The sequence below is a fragment of the Gopherus evgoodei genome, chromosome 11 (assembly GCF_007399415.2).
Source record: "Gopherus evgoodei ecotype Sinaloan lineage chromosome 11, rGopEvg1_v1.p, whole genome shotgun sequence".
NCBI classification, from domain to species: Eukaryota; Metazoa; Chordata; order Testudines; family Testudinidae; genus Gopherus; species Gopherus evgoodei.
This window is the reverse complement of record NC_044332.1, coordinates 42,322,065-42,344,093: the sequence shown is the minus strand read 5'-3', so window position 1 is coordinate 42,344,093 and position 22,029 is coordinate 42,322,065. Positions and strand designations below refer to the sequence as shown.

The 22,029-nt window shown below is 38.0% G+C and overlaps 1 protein-coding gene across 1 annotated transcript; it reads left to right on the top strand.

Moving 5' to 3' along the window:
* The first annotated feature begins 1,206 nt into the window (after positions 1 to 1,206).
* BBS5 (Bardet-Biedl syndrome 5) lies at positions 1,207 to 22,000 on the top strand. Its single transcript, XM_030579437.1, has 12 exons — positions 1,207 to 1,562; positions 5,390 to 5,472; positions 9,033 to 9,098; positions 11,100 to 11,149; positions 11,561 to 11,688; positions 14,889 to 15,024; positions 16,047 to 16,142; positions 16,680 to 16,742; positions 17,648 to 17,782; positions 17,902 to 17,985; positions 20,142 to 20,165; positions 20,283 to 22,000. Exons 1-12 carry the CDS (start codon positions 1,249 to 1,251, stop codon positions 20,382 to 20,384), a joined length of 1,281 nt encoding a protein of 426 aa, XP_030435297.1. The 5' UTR covers positions 1,207 to 1,248; the 3' UTR covers positions 20,385 to 22,000.
* The last annotated feature ends 29 nt before the right edge of the window (positions 22,001 to 22,029 follow it).

The following is a 22,029-nucleotide window of genomic DNA, read 5'->3' as shown; positions in this document are numbered from 1 at the left end:
AAAGGAAGTTCTTCTTCACACAGCGCACAGTCAACTTGTGGAACTCCTAACCTGAGGAGGTTGTGAAGGCTGGGACTATAACAATGTTTAAAAGGGAATTGGATAAATTCATGGTAGCTAAGTCCATAAATGGCTATTAGCCAGGAAGGGTAAAGAATGGTGTCCCGAGCCTCTGTTCATCAGAGGATGGAGATGGATGGCAGGAGAGAAATCACTTGATCATTGCCTGTTAGCTTCACTCCCTCTGCGGCACCTGGCATTGGCCACTGTCCGTAGACAGATACTGGGCTAGATGGACCTTTGGTCTGACCCGGTATGGCCGTTCTTATGTTCAAAGTAACCTGATTGCAGTATGACATATTATATAAATGTTTGTTTATCCTTGAATGCTATTTATTCTTTTGGAACTTTTACTGTTGCTGGTGGAAATTAAGCAAAAGAAGGGGGACCAGTACAACTGAACTTTTCTGTATTTCCAAATAACTTTTAAAAGTATTCAGATGTGTAGAAGCAGATAGACTAGATGTCTCAAAATGTTCTTACTGAATTTCAGACTCTAGATATTTATGAATCCTGAAAAAGCTTTTAAAATTCAGTATCACTAAACATATTTTTATGAAGATCTCTTGGCATCTTCAAAACCTGAGTTTACAAAAAAGAAACGGGAAGAAGTTAAGACTCTTTCTAAATCAGATTGAAAATATAGTCTGGTTTAAGAGGACCTACCCCGAAGAAAGCGTGTAGAGCAGGAGCCGAGGTGAAGGAAGAGAGGAGAATACAGGGCAACAGCCGAAGGCGCTGAAACCCACCCCAGCCCCGTACCCAAAGCTGATTACAGCAGCAGGAGCCCTAGAGCCGCCAGTTACAGAAGAAAACCTCTGCAGCGGCTACATTTAAAGGCGTTAAGCTGTTTCCATTGGCAGAGCCGCCAGCAAACCCGCACAGCAGCGTCCAGTACTTGGTGGTGGCCGTTGTCCCAGCGGCTGCCCTGTCAGCACAGGTTACAGACCCGGTTTACAGTCAATTCCCTGGCAAGCTGGCGCCAGGCTTAGGGGGTTTGGAGGGGGCGGGGAGGAGGAAGAGGAGAGGGTCAGCCCCATGCCGGTGAGCCCAGAAGAACAGCGCCTCGCAGGGAGCCATGAGCCCCGCGGCAGGCAGGCCCTGCGCGCCCCGGCCGCGGAGCGAGAAGGTGGTGACTAGGCCTGCACTGAGCCAGCGGACACAACTCCGCCACGAGCCCCACAGCCCATGAAGCAACAGTACCCGCGCGCCTCAGGTAGCTGTTTGGGGACCGGGCCACGTGATGGGCGTGGAGGGAGCAACTCCACCCCACGCTCTGCGGGCGGAGCCGGCGGCGGCGGCAGCTCCTCCCAATGGCTGTCGCGCCTGGGAAGTTTGGTCCTCGCTGCGCTACGTCGGGCGGTTGCCAAGACCGGTGCCGGACGCGGGAGAGAACTCAGCGGAGCCTTTGGCGGGCCCTGGCGAGGACCGCGGGGAGTGATGACGTCTGTGCTGGACGCGCTGTGGGAGGACAGGGATGTTCGCTTCGACATCTCCCCGCAGTGAGTGGCGCCGTCGGGCCTCCCCTCTGCGAAGCCTCCCTCAGCCCCGTTGCGGGGCCTGGTTCTCAGGGTGGCGGGGCCGTTGTGGGGAGCCTGGGCCGGCCCTGTCAGCCCGCTAGGGCCCGAGGCAACTCCCGGCACAGCCTGGAGCAGGGGGAGAGAGACCCAGGGAGGGGCCGCGCTGGTGACTGGTCACGTCACGACGGGTAGTGCCTGCGGGGAGCAGCCGGCCCCCCCCCCGGCTCGGATGTGCGTCCGGCATCCGATTTTACAAGGGAGTAGTGCAGGGGGACGCAGGGTCACCCTGTGAAAGCCTGAAGCTCGCGGGAGTTCTAGCACAGATCCCAATCCTGCTATTTACGTTTAGGGACTGGAGGGTAGTCAGGGCTCAGAAACAAGCAGTAGGTTGCTCATTCCGTGTACCAAATCCTCTGGGAAACTACTGATCTATTTTCCAGAATCTCCACTTTCATTTAAAAATAAAAAGTAAACAAAGACTCTCAAAAACGTGAACTAAGTGTAACCAATGCAAAGATGTCCGCATACAAAGATGTGTGCCACGTCAAGGTGTTTACTTAGATGCCTACTGACAATGATAGCAATGATAGCAATGCTGACACTTACAATCTGTTTAATGCCTCATGCAGGAAAGCAGTATCTTCACAGATCTGTACTATTTAAAGAGTGAATCTCAGTTTGGTGCTACACATAACTGGCATTTTGGAAGATACTGCTTGCCCCACCCTGCACATACACACTCATGATCCCAAGAAATCTAGCAGAGCCCACAGGCATACTGAAGCCACACCAAAGCTCACAGAGCACACTTTTGTGTTTTGAACTTCTGCACACTCTAGAATGATTAACTTCTCATTTTGGTAACTCTGATGGGTGAAGCTTGAAAGAGTACTTCTCCTCTCCCACAAATCTGACCCCTGATTATAGAACTCTTTGGCCTTCATTGTGTCTAAGGGTTACCATATTTCTGGTTCACCAGAAGAGGATGCTGCCAAAGAGGGAGAGCTTGGGGAGGGGGGTATACTCACTGGAGGTGGGAGTCAGTGTTGCCCCCCATCACAGTGGGAGAGTGGCTGGCACAAGCCCAGGATGCAGCAACAGCCATCGCAGATGTGGGGGAGGGACTAATCGGGAAGGGGGCCAGTCAGGACCCTTTTTGAGCTGCAGCTTCTCTGCTCTGAAAACCCCCTGGACATTTCATGTTATTTTAAAAATCCCTCTGCACAGAGAAAGAAGGCTCAAAAAAAGAGGCTATGTCTGGGAAAACCTGGACTTATGGTAACCCTAGTGTGCAAGGTCAGATGTCTGAAGCAATTTCAGAAACATACAGTTTTCTCCTGAATAGTTAGTTAGTGTACCTCTTGTTCTTTTTTATAGGAAAGTTGGCTTCTATTTAGTTTTTTAAAAAATCCTTAAGTTTATACTGTGTGTCTGGACATCATAGGAGCCAAAGCCTGGGGAATGGAGCAGGTCCTTGAAAGAGCATAATGAAACACACATCCTCTAAAATAATCATGGTAGAGAAAGAAAATCAAAGTTCACATCAATAAGTATTTTCTACTAAGAGCCATAGCTTGCTGGATAAGATTGAAGGATGCTTCATGGTGAGAGAACAAAATTAAAATTGCTCTGGAATTTGAACTTTACCACTGAAGCAGAATTTGGTCCCACAGGGCATGTGTTTTCCTGAGTGTAGACTCAAAAGAAATGTACATATTAAGCTAATACACTAAAGCAGTGGTTCTCAAACAGAGGCACGTATACCCCTGGAAGTACTTGGAGTTCTTCCATGGGGTACACCAACTCATCTAGATATTTGCCTGGTTTTAGAACAGGCTACATAAAAAGCACTAGTGAATTCCGTACAAACTAAAATGTCATAGACAATGGTTCATTTATACTGTTCTATACATTGAAATGCAAGTACAATATATATCAATTGATTTTATAATTATATGGTAAAAATGAGAAAGTAAGCATTTTTTTCAACAGTAGTGTGCTGTGACACTATTTTTATGTCTGATTTTATAAGTTTAAGTTGAGGTGAAACTTGGGGGTACACAGGACAAATCAGACTCTTGAAAAGGGTACAATATTCTGGAAAGGTTGGTAGGGGTTGGCAGCCTTTCAGAAGTGGTGTGCCGAGTCTTCATTTATTCACTCTAATTTAAGGTTTCGTGTGCCAGTAATACATTTTAATGTTTTTAGAAGGTCTCTTTCTATTAAGTCTATAATATATAACTAAACTATTGTTGTATGCAAAGTAAATAAGGTTTTTAAAATGTTTAAGAAGCTTCATTTAAAATTAAATTAAAATGCAGAGCCCCCCGGACCGGTGGCCAGAACCCGGGCAATGTGAGTGCCACTGAAAATCAGCTCGCATGCCACCATTAGCACGTGTGCCAAAGGTTGGCTACCCCTGATTGAGAGCTACTGCACTAAAACAACAAGTAGGAAAAAACCCTTCAGTTCAGCCTGAATAACAATAAAGTCACTGTAATAGCTCCAGCTTATGGCAACAGACTTACCATTTAGACAATCCTATGTAGAGTGTATTGCAGTAATTTTGTCTGGACTTAGAACTGCATGCATTGTGGTTTTTAGATTAGAGTAAAAATCTAAAATCCGTGGTCTAGAAACATTTATAAAAACCAGTAAAACTCTTTCTTGATCAAGATTGACCCATTTGGACAGTGAGTTTGTAGAACTGTTTACTTACTCATCTATTCATTTGCCATTTGCCACTATGTTCAATGCCAGAAGCAATTGTATAATACTAGACAGACAAGGACCGACACAGCTACTATGCTGTATAATGTTAGACATATTTTTAAAAACACGACAGTCCTAGAATTCATTACTCTTATTGCAAACATATATACAAACTGTGATATTTCTACCATATTAGCAAATCCTTGGTTCACATTCTTTTGTTCCAAATATTGGTGGCTTGTGCCCCATGCCCTCCCAATCAGTTATAAAATTAGCTGTACAACATGAAAATGAATGTGAAAGTAATGTTTGTACAGCACTTTGAAAATATAAATATGTGTTAAGTATTATTAAAATATTTTCTCTTGATTCACAAGTGACTAAAAATAACGCATGGTAAATTGCAAAGAAAAAAGAAAAGAAAACCTGGCAAAATTTTCGTTGCTTGCTCTTCTCAGTGGTCTGCAGTTGAATTAAAACACATTAGCACTATATATTTGACTCAGTAGTGCTGGTTTATTGTTTCCATGTGTTGAGTTTCTATGCAGTTATGTTCATTTGGTGTCCCCCCTTCTGTTTTGGCCTTCCGCCCGCCCCGATGGTGTATCATCGTGAATTTCAACACCCAACCAGATACCTAGGTGACATAATACTTAAAGTAGTAATGCCAAAAGAAAACCCATAAGTGAGAGTAGACAGCAAATAAGGCAGGGAATTGAAATTTAATTTGGTATCTAAAAAGCAACATGAGCTTTGAACTGTATACCAACAGGCATCACTGTCATGGATTAATGAGATTGTATTGCCTCTCCATTGAAATTATACCTAGTAGGACCTGACTTTCAGATATGACAAACATGTATAGCTCTTACAGCATTAGCTCTTATTGCATTTGTTGGGGGAGAAGGTGTTAAGAAAGGGAATATGTGGAAGTAGAAATGATCACCACTTTGCAGGGCCCAAGAGAGTAAACCCAATAATATCTTAATTATACCTTATTTTGTTGTGTCTATACCATAGTATTTTGTGATCTGTTTAAATAGAAATGAATAAATGAAATGATAATATCCAAAACAAATAAAATTACCTTGTTTTAGACAAATGAAAATGAGACCAGGAGAGATTCTTATAGACTGTTTAGATTCTATTGAAGATACCAAAGGAAACAATGGAGACAGAGGTAAGTATGTACCTAATGAAATTCTCATTTTCTTAACTTCTAATTTGTTTAATCATTGAGGGTTTAAAGCAGCTGCCATTGAAGTTAATGGAAACACTCTTAAGCTAATTCTATACTGGAAGGGGGAAGGAAGGGAGGTGTCGACCTAAGATACGCAACTTCAGTTACGCGTATCTTAGGTAGATTTACCTGGCTGTGAGGATGGCCGCAAGTCGACCGCTGCCACTCCCCTGTTGATTCCGCTTCCCTGTCTTGCTGCGGTGGAGTTCCGAAGTTGACGGCAGAGTAATCAGGGATCCATTTTATCGCGTCTACACTAGACACAATAAATTGATCCTTGATAGATCGATCACTGCCCGCCAATCCAGCGGTAGTGTAGACTTACCCCTGCTCACTTAAGTGGGAACAGGAGTAGATTCTGAATGTATAATTGTCAGAAAGATGGAAACAATTACACCATTAGAAAATGATTATACCTGAAGTTATGTTATTTCTGAAAGGAAAATGCAGAACTATCAAGTAATGTTCTACAGTTGACTGTGAATCTTGTAAGAGAGAGTTACTGTATGTATATCTGATATTGGTCATTAGTCTTCTCTCTGAAGAAGATCTTAGGAAAACAAACATCTAAACTATAATGCAGATTATACTAGCATACTTATATTACCAGACAGAGAACATATATCTAGCCTCTCTGGGATATCCACCAGGTAGTGCAGTAGGTGCCAATGGCATGGATTTGATGGAAAGCAAAATAGGTGATGGAAAGTCTGTTCCTGTGGGTTTGTTTGGAATTGAAAGCCTAGTTAGGAGGCAATTCTTTTGCGTTGTTTCCTCCCTAAAAACAACTTGGTGATCTTAAGATATAATCTTGCAGAAGGTTGTATAGGCCTATATTACAACTGTATAATTTCTAGTTCTAGTGGGAACTTGTTTAAATTTTATAACACAAGAAGGTTTCTTTTTTCAAGATTTATTGTACTCTCTAATTATCTCAGTGGTTTCTCCCATCATAGGTTAAGGTGCTTCTGTGAACAGAAAAAGTGGTAAATTCATCATAGAGTGTCATTGGACTAAGTTTTAAAATTGTGCTATTATCAGGCAACTACGTTTTAAAATGATATAGCCTATTTCTCAGAGGACTGTTAGAAATGGTAACACAACCTTCATTTATCAAGTTGTTGCAGGAACTGGAACTCTTTAATTTGTTTAAATTAATTCATTAGCCATCCTGATGAAAGAGCTTAAATACAATGCGAGATCTTTTCATTATTGAAAAGCCCTTTAAGAGAAGAACCCACGGATTCTTTTGTTTTTTTGTCTCTACTTAGATCAAAATGTTGGGCCTTTCTTATACAGTAGTAAGGGATATGCACAACTGTGAAATGGTCTTCAGTGGCCAGGCAGCCCAGCGGTTAGATCATTGGTTAGGGGCTGGAGTGGGGGACCTGCCCTCCTTTCCCTCAGGTCTTGGCTCAGAGTCCTGGGGCAGTTACACCCCTAGATGGGGGAGATGGATCTTGCTCCGAGCCACGAGGAGGGTGCTTGGGACCTGTTATCTGAGTTGCTCCCTATGTAAGTCCTTTAGTTTGGGGCATGGTCCTGCTAGCCCAGTTTCCCCAGTTGGGGCTTGGTGTTAGATTCCTCTTGGCAGGGGAAGAGTTATTTGCTTCCAGTGGCCGCATTGCCAGGCAAGCTGCATCATTGCCTTTAGACAGACACACAGAGAGTTCTTGCCTCTTCACCAATCAGTACCTGACTGAGCCAGGCACCCTTTTTTTCTCCCCCTTCGAGGCCTGGCATTGGCTGCAGGTATAATGGGATGGGGTATAATGGGATGGGGCTAGCTGAAACCCTGCTGAGCCTGGCAGCAATCTCTCTGCTCCTTCACAGCCACATAAGCTGCCTTCATGCTCAGCCAACCACTCCTGAAGACGGTTGGCCTGATGTACAAGTAGAAGGAATAGAGGGGATTTGCATAAGGTCCATGGGTATAGGGCTACTTGGTAAAGTAGCTCATGTAAAGGAACTCATCTTCCCACCCACCACCACAATGAGAGTGAAATCCATAACTGTTTTTTGTTTGTTTTTAGGGCTTACCTCTTGTGGGTATCACTGGTGTATGGGAGTAGAACTGGGCAAATAACTGACTTCTTGGTTCTCTGGCTTTTCTGGGGGGAGGTTTTGATTTTTCTCTAAAACTGTAGATTACAAAAAAAAATTCAAGAAATCAAAGACATCACAAAAACTTTGATTTGGAGCAAACACTTTTTAAAATCTGAAATGTTCGGTTTCATTTCTGGGCATTTTAAACTTTTTTTAAAATAAAAGCAAAGGAAATTGAAGGGCTAGATTCACAAAATGTCTGGAGAAGAAGGTGGTGGTGGTATCCCCCTTATAACCTTTAGGGAACTCTCTTTGGATATAGAAGACCTATATTCAATTCTTCCATCTGGCTGATGTGGAGAAGGAATTTTAACGTAGGTCTTCCAGATTTCAAGGGAATCCCCTGTCCACTGGGCTGTGGGATATTGTGAAGCATGTCTCTCAGTCATTCCTGTTGAAGCTATTTTGCTTTGTATAAAATACTTGAATAGTCACTGGGCTAGAGAGAGAATGAGAATAAGTGTGGCTTAGTTGTTAGGGCTTACGTGAGGTGGGAAAGACCCAAGTTCAAGTCCCTGTTCTAAAGAGAGATTGAGAGAGACCTGCTCCAGAATACCCCGAACAGATTGGTTGTGGAAGTCTTGTGCAATATGGGAGATCCAAGTTCAGATCTTTTCTCCATATCATAGGCAGGGGGGAACTATATTTGGGTTTCTTTTGCATCCCGGTGAGGGGCCTAATGCCTGGAGTAAAGGTTATAAGGAAGGCAGCTGCGCCACTGTCACCACCATCGCCCCGGCATCCTGTAAATCTAGCCCAAAAAATCAAACACATTGTCTCAGATATGTCAAAATCATTTGTTTTAACATTACCAAAGTTATTTTGCTTTTTGGTTTGACTGAAACTATTTGAAATAAGTGCACATTTGCAAATAATTTTGACTAACCTGAAACTGCATTTTTTTCAGTAAATGAACTATTCAGTCAAAAAAAGTCACTCAGCTTTATATGGGAAACTGTTTCCCTCCTTCCTGATTGCCACCATGAGAGATCTTTCTTAGAACAGGCCTTTAGTCCTTTCTCTAGCTGACAACTCTATCTAAGAGTTGTTAGCCTGAAGCTCCCTTTTCGTGTGTGAGACCCATCTAAGGTTCATGACCACTATTGCACTAGTAGCTGCACAGTCACCTGGGCGAAATCTGTTCCTCTAATAGGATCTTGACGTAGGTGCTGAACATGACTCAGTATCGTTCTATGGTGGTAATGAACTGTATCTAAAATAAAGATTTTTACAAAAAAAGAAAGATCAGTATTGGCATTTGGTTTGTAGGGGTTTTCAGGAAGAGGAAAGGAGGCAGTTGTTATTTAAATTTAAAGTTTTATGGAGCAACTTTGAAATCTCATGGTTAACCTGGACACAAATTTAATGAAAAATGTTGCACTTTTTGTTTCCAGGTAGACTTCTAGTGACAAATTTACGGATTATTTGGCACTCATTGGCATTACCTAGAGTCAATCTCTGTAAGTATCCCCTTTAGTTAAGATGAATAAAGTTTTGTGTTTTCTTATGTGGTAGTATGCTGAATTATCACAACAGTAGTGAGTATAGCAATAAAGTTACAGTCTAATATTGTGTGCTACTGCAAAGTCTTCAGTTTCCCATTGCTACCTAACTGGGTATAGTCCAGCAGAATTCATTATTCCTTTCAGTAATATAGGAACTGATATAATAATTCCTAGATAAACTGTCAGTTATTAATAACAATTTCTCAAACTAGAATTCTGAAGATCACAACAGAGTGTGTTATAGTTTTCCTAAAGTCTGTGGAGGTTTGCCTAGGAAGAATTGTTTCATTTTACTGTATTTTGAATTGCCCACTTGTCATATCAGTATATGCTGTTGCCACTTTTTTATTTTGATTTAGCCTTGATCTTCATTTTTTCTCTCTTCAGAAACATATCATTTACTTTTATGGACCCTGATTCAGCAGGCTACTTAAACACCTGTCAAACTTCAATTACACGAGAAACTGCCCAGGTGCTTAAAGTTAAGCATGTTCTTAAGTAGCTTGCAGAATGGTAGTGTGTGTCATGGTACATTTGTTCAGCAGGCATTTTGCTCCAGATACTCAATTTCCAGTAGCCAAGAAAGTAGAAGTCCCGATGCTCACAAACGCAATCCCCCCTACACTGTATTACATATTTGTGGTGGTTTTTTTTGCCAAGTTATATAAAGTTTGCTTATGGTCTCAAGAACAGATTCACCTCTGCTATAGGCAGAGGCAATTCTATCTTTCAACTTTTTAGATATTTTAAAAATTGATTATCTGTCAAAGTAATGCATTTTCTATTACATGTAAGGGAATTTATTGACAAATAATAGGAAATTTTAATGAATGAGTTTACTAATTCTAGATTTCACACTGGACATCAGTGTAGGTGCTGAGTGATGACCGTGAGAGTAGTATAAATATGTGCAAAAATACCAGGAAAGACTACCTTGTGCATTGTGTAAAGATATAAGCATCCTCATCCTTTTGCCTGCCACCATACCCTAGTTTTCGAGACTGGAAAATCTCCTCACAAATAGCTCCCTAATTGTCCTTTACTGATTTCATTGTTGCAGCCTTATTCTATATACATTATATTTATATAAATGTCTATAAATATTTTCTAGTGGAAAGATTAAAAACTGGGAAGGCTGTGAATGCCTTGACCCTACTCTTTTGACTATGCTTACTTTTAATAATATTAAGATTTCTTGGACTATTTGGACCCTTAACCTTGATCATATTTCCTAGAAGTCCCCATGTTCATTCAGCAGCTACTTTCAACTCATTTTCTATTATAAAAGTTAAGGTCCCAATCCTGCATAGGGATCCTTGAAAGGAAGAAAATCCTATTCAGATTTATTTGCAGAACTGGAGCCTAAATTGTGAATAATATTGCGCATGTCCCAATTTAGGTTCCAGTTCTGCTGCCCTTACACAGATGGATAGACCAGTGTGCTCTAGGTAGGGCTTGGGCCTGCTCCTATTGCAATCAATGACAAAACACGGATTGGCTTCAGATTGGGCCCCTAACTATGTCAGTAGGTCTGCTCAGATGAAGAACTGAAGGACTAGGGTCTTAGTTTTTAATAACACAAACTATTGTGGTCAGGGCAATAAAGCATTTTTAAAATTTTACCTTTTTTTTTCCCTCTGTCCCCTCATTCTCTTCCCATTCTCCTCTTTTCAGACACACTATCCCTTCCCTCACCCAAACTGCTTTTATTATTTTTGCACTCTTAGCTCCTGGAATCCTCACAACAATATTAATATAATGGTGGTAAGGATTTTTGTTTTTAAGGGTCAGATTCTAGCTGTGAACAGGTATGACATAATGTAAAAGGCCCAGCCAACCTATCATAGTGTGGGCTTTTCACAATCAGTGTCCCAAGCAATGCTCTAACAGTATTGTTCTATATAACAGAATTTTCTTCTGATCAAAACTGTGCTTTTTTCCCCCCACAATTTTTAGCTGTTGGTTACAACTGCATTATAAATATAACTACGAGAACAGCTAACTCAGTAAGTTTCATAATACTTCTTAAATTAAAAAGGTGTAAAAGTACCATAAACACTGATTGCACTATATAAATAATCTGAAAGTTTATAGTTAATCATAGAAATAAAATGGTGATGAAATGTTTATTTTAAATATTTAGAAAAACTTTTAATTTTATAAGGAGAGGGTTTATTATTGCAAGAATCTTGGGGGGAAATAGTGACTTTCGTGGGGCCAGGATTTCAATAACCAGGGGGCCAGGAAGTCAATGTAAAACTTCCATAGACTGCTCTGGGGCCCGAATTTCACCTTAAGTGATTACAATTAGAATATGACCACACAAAAAAATATGTTTGGATTGTTGATTTTCTTTATTGTTTACAATCAAGATGCTGTAATGTCAAAATGTTAAATATTAACAATTTTTCTTATAGAAACTACGAGGCCAGACAGAAGCTCTTTATATATTAACTAAATGTAACAATACACGGTTTGAGTTCATATTTACTAATGTGGTTCCTGGGAGTCCCAGACTTTTCACTTCAGTTATTGCTGTACACAGGTACCATACTTAAAATAATGTTAAAATTATAGTAAGTCAAGTATACATGCAGAATTGGGGATTGCTGTCACTGATGGACCGGTCACATACTCTCACATACATAAAGTCCACAGAAGTATTTGAAATACGAGCAAGGAATCTTAAAATGTGAAGTAGAGGGTTAGGAGGGGCAGAAAGCCTGTGAGTCCAATTAAATTAATAAATACCATAAAACACATTTAATTCATATATGTTATTGACCAGGGACGATATCCCACACTCTGGCTCAACCAAAACTTTCACTCAAATTGGAATGTGGCTTGAATGAAGACTGCAGGCTCTGGCCCTAGCACAGAACAAGTTACAATAACTCCAGTGCAAACCTGAGAAAAAAATTCATTGGAACAGTTATCAGTTATTAGATTAAACCAAAATTCTTGGATTCTTCTACTGGGTCATCCTTGCATTCTGTTAAAGATTCACTGAGTGGTTTTGTCTTAACTATATTTTGATTTAAATAAAATTTGTCAATTGATTTGCATCAAAAAATATTCATCTTTCCTTCATAAATGACCTGGAATTTGTTTGAATTAGGGCTGTCAATTAATCGCAGTTATCTCATGTGATTGGCTCAAAAAAATTAATCACAATCGCAGTTTTAATTGCACTGTTAAACAATAGAATACCAGTTGAAATTTATTAAATTTTTTGGACTTTTTCTACATTTTCAAATATATTGATTTGAATTAAAACACAGAATACAAAGTGTACAGTGCTCACTTTATATTATTTTTGTACTGTAAAAGTGATAAATAGTACTTTTCAGTTCACCTTGTGCAAGTACTGTAGTGCAATCTCTTTATTGTGAAAGTGCAACTTACTAATGTAGATTTTGTTATATAACTGCACTCCAAAACAAAACAGTGTAAAAATTTAGAGCCTGCAAGTCCACACAGTCCTACTACTTATTCAGCCAGTCGCTAAGACAAACAAGTTTATTTACATTTAAGGGAGATAATGCTGCCGGCTTCTTATTTACAATGTAACCTGAAAGTGAGAACAGGCATTCGCACGGCACTTTTGTAACTGGCATTGCATGATGTTTACGTGCCAAATATGGTAAACATTTGTATGTCCCTTCATTTTTCAGCCACCATTCCAGAGGACATGCTTCCATGCTGATGATGCTTGTTTAAAAAAAAGTGTCAATTAAATTTTGACTGAACTCCTTGGGGGAGAATAGTATGTTTCCTGCTCTGTTTTATCCGCATTCTGTCATGTATTTCATATTATAGGAATCTCGGATGATGACCCAGTACATGCTTTTTGTTTTAAGAATACTTACTGAGATTTGACAGAACACAATGTGAGATTTCTAAAGATAGCTACAGCACTCGACCCAAGGCTTGAGAATCTGAAGTGCCTTTCAAAATCTGAGAGGGACGAGGTGTGGAGTATGCTTTCAGATCACTTAAAAGAGCAACACTCTGATACGGAAACTATGGAACCCAAACCACCAAAAAAGAAAATCAACTTTCTGCTGGTGGCATCTGACTCAGATGATGAAAATGAACATGTCAGTCCACACTGCTTTGGATCGTTATCGAGTAGAACCCATCATCAGCATGGACGCATGTGCGCTGGAATGGTGGCTGAAGATGAAGGGACATATGAATCTTTAGCACATCTGGCACATAATTATCTTGCGACTCCAGCTGCAACAGTACCATGTGAACGCCTGTTCTCACTTTCGGGTGACGTTATAAACAAGAAGTGGACGGCATTATCTTCTGCAAATGTAAACAAACTTGTTTGTCTGAGGCTTTGTCTACACTGGGGGGAGATTGATGTAAGTTACGCAACTTCAGCTACGTGTGGCATCCACACTATGCTGTGTCGACAGGAGACGCTCTCCCGTCGACTTCCCTTATGCTTCTCGTTCAGATGGAGTAAATGAGTTGATGGGAGAGCAATCTGCGGTTGATTTAGCAGATCTTCACTAGACCCCCTAAACTGACTGCCGATGCATTGATTGCCACACGTGGATCCCCTGGTAAGTGTAGACAGTGATTGGCTGAACAAGAAGTAGGACTGAGTGGACTTGTAGGCTCTAAAGTTTTACATTGTTTTATTTTTTAATGCAATTTTTTTTGTTCGTAATTCTACATTTTTAAGTTCAACTTTCAAGATGAAGGGATTGACTTGTATGAGGTGAATTGAAAAATACTATTTATTTTGTTTTTTACAACATAAATATTTATAATGAAAAATAAATATGAAGTGAGCACTTTGTATTCTGTTGTAACTGTAATATATTTGAAAATGTAGAAAACATCCAAAAATATTTAAATAAATGGTATCCTATTATTGTTTGTGTGATTAATTGCACAATTAATAGTGATTAATTTTTTTCATTGCACGATTAATTTTTAATCGCTTGACAGCCCTAGTTTGAATACAAAAGCTTAAGTTCTACAGATAATGATTTTAAGCAATTCCTGTGGTTTAAAGTAGCATGTATGATATCAGTGAGAAAAAAACTTTGATTTCTAAATAACACTAGAGCTAATTTCAATATTCAGCTTCTTTGAAGGTAAAAACTAATATTAATAAGTAAAGTATGCTTTTAATTGAAATATTTGCATAGTAGTAGTGAATCATTTAGTGTAAATCGAGGAATCATGACCTGATTGAAAAGCCCTTTGGGGCCAGGATTTCACCCCTAAAGAATACATTATATAGTTTTGAACATGTACATAGTCTATTGGCATGAACACTGATCTACACTATATACATAATTAAAATGTGGAATAACAATTTGTGTATATCTTATACATACAGCATATTTATGCCTGATCGGAGTTGAAAATTAAATGTTTCCCAGTGTCCATACTGTATATAATGTGTGAACAGCAAGGATTTGGTTGCATTTTAACAGCTGAAAGAGCAGAACTGTGCAGAAAAGTGACAGCATATATCAGAACACTGCAAAAGACCAAAATTGATTTCAAGCTAAAAGTAGTTTTTTTTAATGTTTTGTTTAGTTTTTTTTTAAATTAACATAGCTATTCTGCTTAGTGAAGGCTTATTAAAATTGCTGAACTTATTTGTAGAATGTAGATAATTGAAATGGGAAATTTGAAATATTTTATAAACCTGTGTTAACATGAGCTATGAAAGTAATTGAAATCTTCAGCTTTGGCATGTATTTTTATTTGTAGAGCTTATGAAACGTCTAAAATGTACCGTGATCTTAAGCTGAGAAGTGCTTTGATTCAAAACAAGCTACTGAGATTATTACCACAAGAACAAGTATATGACAAAATAAATGGAGTCTGGAATTTATCTAGTGACCAGGTATAGTTAAAATAAGAGTATATGCAATTTTACTAAAACTGTGCTTTGTTTTTCATCTTCCTAGCAACTGTACTATTATAGTTTTATAACCTCACAGGAATTCTCTTTTGGTTCAGTTCATGAGTGAGTTACATGAGAAGCCGTCTATCCTGTGTGTATGCTATTCAGTATAACAGAGTACTCCTAGCAACCTGTCATGACATTTGTGAGAGATTTTCAACTCTGTATACAAGGAATTAGATATACAGCTCCTATTAACAAGAAGTATTTGAGAGCCTAATTCTCTATGGATCATCCTGAAAGTATACCCTGCTATTTCTAAAACATTTTGCTGCATATTTGTATAATCCACTTGCAGTTTTTGACTGCATGTTTTCCTTTGTTTTTTAGTTGCTAACAACTAAAAACATTGGAATAGACGATTATTTATTGAGGATGGGGAGAGACTAGGAGTTGCAAGTGACGTACAATATGTCGGTGTTATTATGTAGGGCACTACTTGTACTTGTTTAGGGCATGGAAAAATGGAAGCTGTTATTTGTCTGTGTAATTTTAGTCCAAAATGGGCATTACATCAGTCTTGATGAATAAGAGTTCTTTCCTCTATGCTCCAGTTTTGATTGTGGCACACATGTCCACAGTCACCTAAATTTAACACACATGCCATTGTACTTGTACAGTATGCCAGTTCTGGAACTCTACAGTGAGCAACACTTGAAAGTTTCACATTCTCCTCTAAGGTTCACTGTTCTGTAGTGTGATACTGGTTTGCTACAGTAATAGCAATCCCCCGGAGGTTTTCACCACTTCAGTAGAGGTAGTCTTTTCTAAGATCTTCTCCTGCTCCCATTAAAATCAGTGGTAACACTCCCATTGACTTCAGTTAGGCAGTGTCAAATCCGAATTTAACTGAATGCAGAGTTCCATTATATTAGCATTTCAGTGGAGGATATGAGTAGGGTCTGCAAATGAGAACAGGCTCTACATTTCAAAAGAATTCTGACACATCTATTTTTTAACAGGGAAATCTGGGGACCTTTTTCATTACTAATGTGAGAATAGTTTGGCATGCAAATATGAATGACAGCTTTAATGTCAGCATACCATATCTGCAAATCGTAAGTATCTTAACCTCAACAATTCTTTTAAAACCTAAATATTGTATGATATAGGTCAAATTCCAACCTTCCATTCACACACCTAACTCATATAGAACTTAATGGGAATTGTATGTCCTTACCTGAGGGAAGATTTGGCCCTATTGCTATCTGTTGTAGAGCAGATTTTTCTGTCCAAATTCCTTGGAAAAAAAATCAAGCCTTTCAGGCTCAGGAGCCAGATCCTTGGATCTGATCTGCATTTCTGATTTCCATGGTGCTTACCATGGTGTTGCTCCAATGCCAGTAGTGTACACCAATGTATGTGACCTCTGGAATTCATCTTTTGATCAAAGGTTTCCGAAAGGAACACTGCCAAGACCTTGCCATCATTTCTGATGGAATACTCCTCCACCGAGTGTCAGTGGTTCAGATTTGGAATTCCAAATGGCTGAAGATGCCACGCATTCAGAACTGATAATTGCAGTTAATAGTATTAACAAATTGTTTGTATCAAGGAATTAAAGAACACCATTTTTTTTACCTCTTTACAACCAGCGTTCAATAAAGATTAGAGACTCAAAGTTTGGCTTGGCACTTGTCATAGAAAGTTCTCAGCAGGTAAGATGATTTAATAACATTCTTGAGTTATTTTCATTTTTACCTATATAGCTATGCAATTCTGATATTGTGTGCTATTTTTACACAATGAATAGACTGAACTCCTATATGCTTTTTAGTGTTCAAACTCAAAACTTGGCTATATAAGAGGCCAAAATTGTGGTGAAAAATATGGTTGTTGAGTTATGAATTTATTGAACAAAGATTTTGATGAATGAACCACCAGCTGATTAATGACGTCCCTGACTGGAACACGAACTGGCCAGCATGACTAGTTAATTTGTTGTTTATTTAGGTAATGCCTTGTTACACAGGAACTCTCGTTTAGGGGGAGTAATAATGGATTACTTTTAGCACTGTGCAGCTAAAAATAATACTATTAAAAAAACATTGTCTTCTTTGATACTCTGTGTAAAAGATTAGTAACTTCTTCTACTGGTGACCATTATCAAAAACGTTTCTACACTTGAAAAAACTATTTTTGCCTATATCAAATGCATTCATTATAAATGAAAAGGTACCTTCATAATACCACTTATGATTGAATGGATTAAGCATTTATTGAACAGCTCGAAACTCCTGAATACAGATCCTTGCCTTGCCACTGATTTTCAGTTTTCTCTTGACGTCTCCATGTCTCTGTTTCCCATCTGTAAAACAGAATAGTAGTGCATACCTTTTTATACTACTCAGGATGTGAAATTCTAGCCCACTGGAAGTCTATGGGCCAGGATTTCACCCGGGCTTTGTACAGCAGTTTGAAATTTATAAAATGCTTATGTAAAGTCCTCATTGTTAGTATTAAGAAATGCCTGTGAAGAGATAGTACTTTTTCTATAAGTATATATATCTTTTATATAGTAAAAAAAAAATTCACTTGAGTACATATTTTTCTTTTCTTGTAGAGTGGAGGATATGTACTTGGTTTTAAAATAGACCCTGTGGAGAAACTACAGGAGGCAGTGAAAGAAATAAATTCACTGCATAGAGTTTACTCAGCTAGTCCTATATTTGGAGTGGATTATGAAATGGAAGAAAAGGTATTCTGTTCCTTTTATTACAGAAGCTACATGTAGCATTGCACTAACAGAAGAAATAAAATTATATTAAAAACATTATATATAAATGTATTTGTTTACTTTGTTGTCTCAATTTACAGCCTCAACCTCTGGAAGATCTGACAGTGGAACAGGTTCAGGATGATGTGGAAATAGAATCTGATGAACAGACAGATGCTTTTGTAGTAAGCTTCTCCAGAAAAACAATTGTTTGATTATTTGAACATAAATCATTTATAGACTTGGGTTCCTACTAAAAGCAATGTTGAGTCTTTTGATGTTAAATTAAATTTAGATGTCTTTTGGGCATAAAGTCCAAAACTATGTAGTCTCTAACTGTAAACTCTAACTTTTTCAACATTCTCTTTAGAAAGAGCAATATTTCAAATGGTTATTGACAGTCAAGGTAGTTGGTATTTAAAGTAGCGGTCACAAACAACTAGCAGCATGCTTTAAGGTCCAGCAGGATCTAAAAGCTTGTAGTTTAATCAGGTCATACAGATTAAAATTGTCGTCTTTCTTTCTGGGCAGATTGATATGATAGTGTTGTGTCTAGAAGGTTGCCTCAGTATTTGCCCCCACAAGATTTTAGGAAAAGGTGATATTAAATGTTGTCCCTAAACCTAATATGAAGTGATGAGTACCCACAACTTCCATTGATACAAACACAAGAGGATATATTGATGAGGTGGAGTCTTTTCTGAAATTGGTTTAAATGTAGTCCTTTCCCTACATCTAGAAACTATTTTTTAGTATAAACAGAAGAGTGCACAAGTATTTTTATATGGTAGCCTAACCCAAAATACACATTGTCATAGTTCACCTTTGAAATCTGATAGACTCAACAATCCTAAATCCAACCCTACTAGTCTGCCTTTACTTTTCTTCTTTCCTAACCCTTATCGGTCCTGCTAACCTTCCTCTTTTTTATCTCTATCTTTCCTTTTTCTCTTCTTTCAATCTGTAATTTCTTTTCCTTCTCTTTCCTTCTGTGGTTTTTTGGCTTCAGAGTCCAGAGTACTTTTATTTCTGTGAGCTTGTCATCACAGTTACAATCCTTTTCTCTTATATTTGGATTTTGTCTGGGTTATCCATGCCTTTCTCACTTCTACTTTGGATTAATCTAATGTGCTCTGTATGTAACTATCCTAGGATAATATTTGGAAGCTAAAGCTGGTACAGAATGCAGTGATCTACTTGCTTAGCAGTAGTTGCCACAGAGAACACATTTCATCTGAATTCCACAGGCTGGCTCTTTAACAGTCTTCTATTGTAATTGAAGGTGTTAGTATTCTGTACAGTCCCATGTGATTTCAGGCCTATTTGGGAAAATGCTTTGTCCCACCAAGACAGCTGAGCAAAAAGTGTCTCAGCTGACCTAAGTCCCTAGATTTAAAGGTCTAGTTGCTGCTGGCATGGACCTCTCAGAGAAGAGCCCTTGATGCTGGAATTTGCTTTCCTCGCTTGTCCAAGACTCAGTCTGATTTTCAGAGGATGGTATAAAGCCCACCTCTTTATACAGGTCTTTGCCTGAGACAGGAATGACTTTGCTTAAGTGTTATATTAGCCCATTAGTGTTGTTGACTAATCGTTTTGATAATATTATTTTTAATTTTTGTGAACGTGCCCCAAGATATTATGAAGGGCCCATTTTTAGAAATTGCATAGTAAATGTTGCTGCATGTGCAGAAGGAACTATGAGCATGCCATCAGTTCTGCTTCCATTTTACTATGAAAAACAGACATTTGTTAAAACAGACATTTTAGCAGTTATTTAGATTGATTATTTCATATTAAGTCATTGCTTTCTGGTTGAAGTTTTGCATAGTAAATTTCAACCCAGAGTGAATTTTTAGTCTTATTTATAAAATGAAAGTAAAAGATTCTACCAAGCACACATGTACATCTCAGAAAACATGCCAAATGCAATTTTAAATAAGAGATTTTGTTTAACACTGAAATTCATTTTAAAATGGAAAGTTAATAGAACTGTATCAGAGGGGTAGCCATGTTAGTCTTGATCTGTAAAAGCAGCAAAGAGTCCTGTGGCTTCTTATAGACTAACAGACGTTTTGGAGCATGAGCTTTCGTGGTGAATACCCACTTCGTCAGGGAAGCATCTGACGAAGTGGGTATTCACCCACGAAAGCTCATGCTTCAAAACGTCTGTTAGTCTATAAGGTGCCACAGGACTCTTTGCTGCTTTAATAGAACTGATAAGCCTAAAGTATCTCTGTGTAGGTATAAAAAAATATTAATGGGAAAGTATTTTTTAAAATTGCATATAGGAAAATAATTTTAAATCATTTAGGTGGGTTTATGATATCTTTTCTTTTTGTAGGCTTACTTTGCTGATGGTAATAAGGTAAGAACACTTTAACATTGTAAAATGCATATTATTTAATAATTCACTATTCACAGATTCTAATGAAACTTGTCTATTATTTGTTCTTCCTCCCTATGCCCTTCACCTCCAAAAAAGCAACAAGATCGGGAACCTGTATTTTCAGAAGAACTGGGACTGGCAATAGAGAAACTGAAGGATGGATTCACGCTTCAGGGACTCTGGGAAATAATGGGTTGATTTAGATTTAACATTATTTTCCCAATCCATGCAAGACATGTAGTTATTATGTTACCACCAGATTTTTAGGAACACTGAAAATATTTGAGTAAGACAGAACTACTATACCAAAGAGAAGGAACATATAAATATCATACAATGCATAGTTAACTTATTTTGTGAAAAAACTTGTTAAACAAATTGTACAAATTGTATTTTGTGTATTTTTATATATATTTCTTGTGCTAACGTTTTAAATTATTTATTTGCTTATATAAAAAAATGTACTGATCTATAGTTATATCTAAATAACATTTCCATAGCATCTTTTGTGACACAGTCTTGAAATGTTACTTAGGGGAATAAACAAAAATATATTAATGTGGGAAACTTTTTTTTTAAAGAAAGAATAGTTATGTTAGTGGTATTGATATCGTTTTGACAAAGTACTATACTATTACAAGTGTAACTGCTAGTTTTCATATTACATATAGAACTTCATGTACTGTATATCAATCATCATTCCAGGTACTAATTTTCATCCAAAGACTCCAGTACAATTTTTTTTTTTTTTCAGAAAGCACTGACTTGTTTGTTTTTTAAAGGAGATAATCAGGAAAGAATTACACACTACATATCTTTTGCTTCTGACCCATCAGACCTTTAAAATGTTGTGTTACATGCAGAGAGAATTGAGTCATTTATTGTTTAAAGAGGAGATGCAGCTGTTATGTTTTTAGTGAGATGAGATCTTACACACTATTTCCTATAAATGGAAAAAGTGAAATGAGCTCTCCTTTCAGCTGTTGTTTTAGCAGCTGACTGCACCAGTGACTTCACTGTGGTATGGAAAGGAAGAAAAGCCTGTTAAATATTTATGTAAAACTTATATATATAAAAAACTATAATTAAATGAAATCCTGTTTATATCAAATGTATTTATAAAAGTTGGTGCCCAATCCTGCTCCCATTTAAGTCCCATTAATGGGTTTTTTGCCATTGACTTCTGTGAGAGCAAGATCAAGCCCTTCGTCACTAAAGCATGTTAAGGAAATTCTGGGTTGTTAAACTTCTACATTTCCAAATGTAATAGAAATCTAAGCCTTCCCTGCCTAAATTCTGAAACTTTTAACAAAAATAATTTGTGAGTACCTAACTCACATATATTTTGCAAATCTGCTCTTACTTTGTTAAACTGTTAACAGTTTGTACTGTTAATACAAAGCCTCTTTTTCTCAATTTTTAGTGTTGTGAGAATTCTCATTGGTTAAAGAATTTTTATTTGTGGCATTCTTTTTTTTTTTTAATTTTCTATTCTATCTCTAATGTACCTATTACCTTTATTTTAAAAGGAGAGAGGATACCTTTTACTAATACCACTTTTAATGTTTCCCTACAATGAAAACTTAAAAACAAATACTTGGAGAGAGGAGGAAGGGAGGTGATATGTCTAGGAATGATCTGGAGTGAGAATTACATTTTAAAAATAAAAAAATTGGAGCTTCATTTGTAAATGATAATTTAAAATAATTAAGTGGAATTTTGCTTGGAGATTTTTTCATTTTTTAGCTTGCAAACAAATTACCATGTATTGTTTTAAGTAGAAATCCAAAATAAAGTACAGATTTTTCATTGCATTATTTCTCCAGAACTGAATTATTTTTTC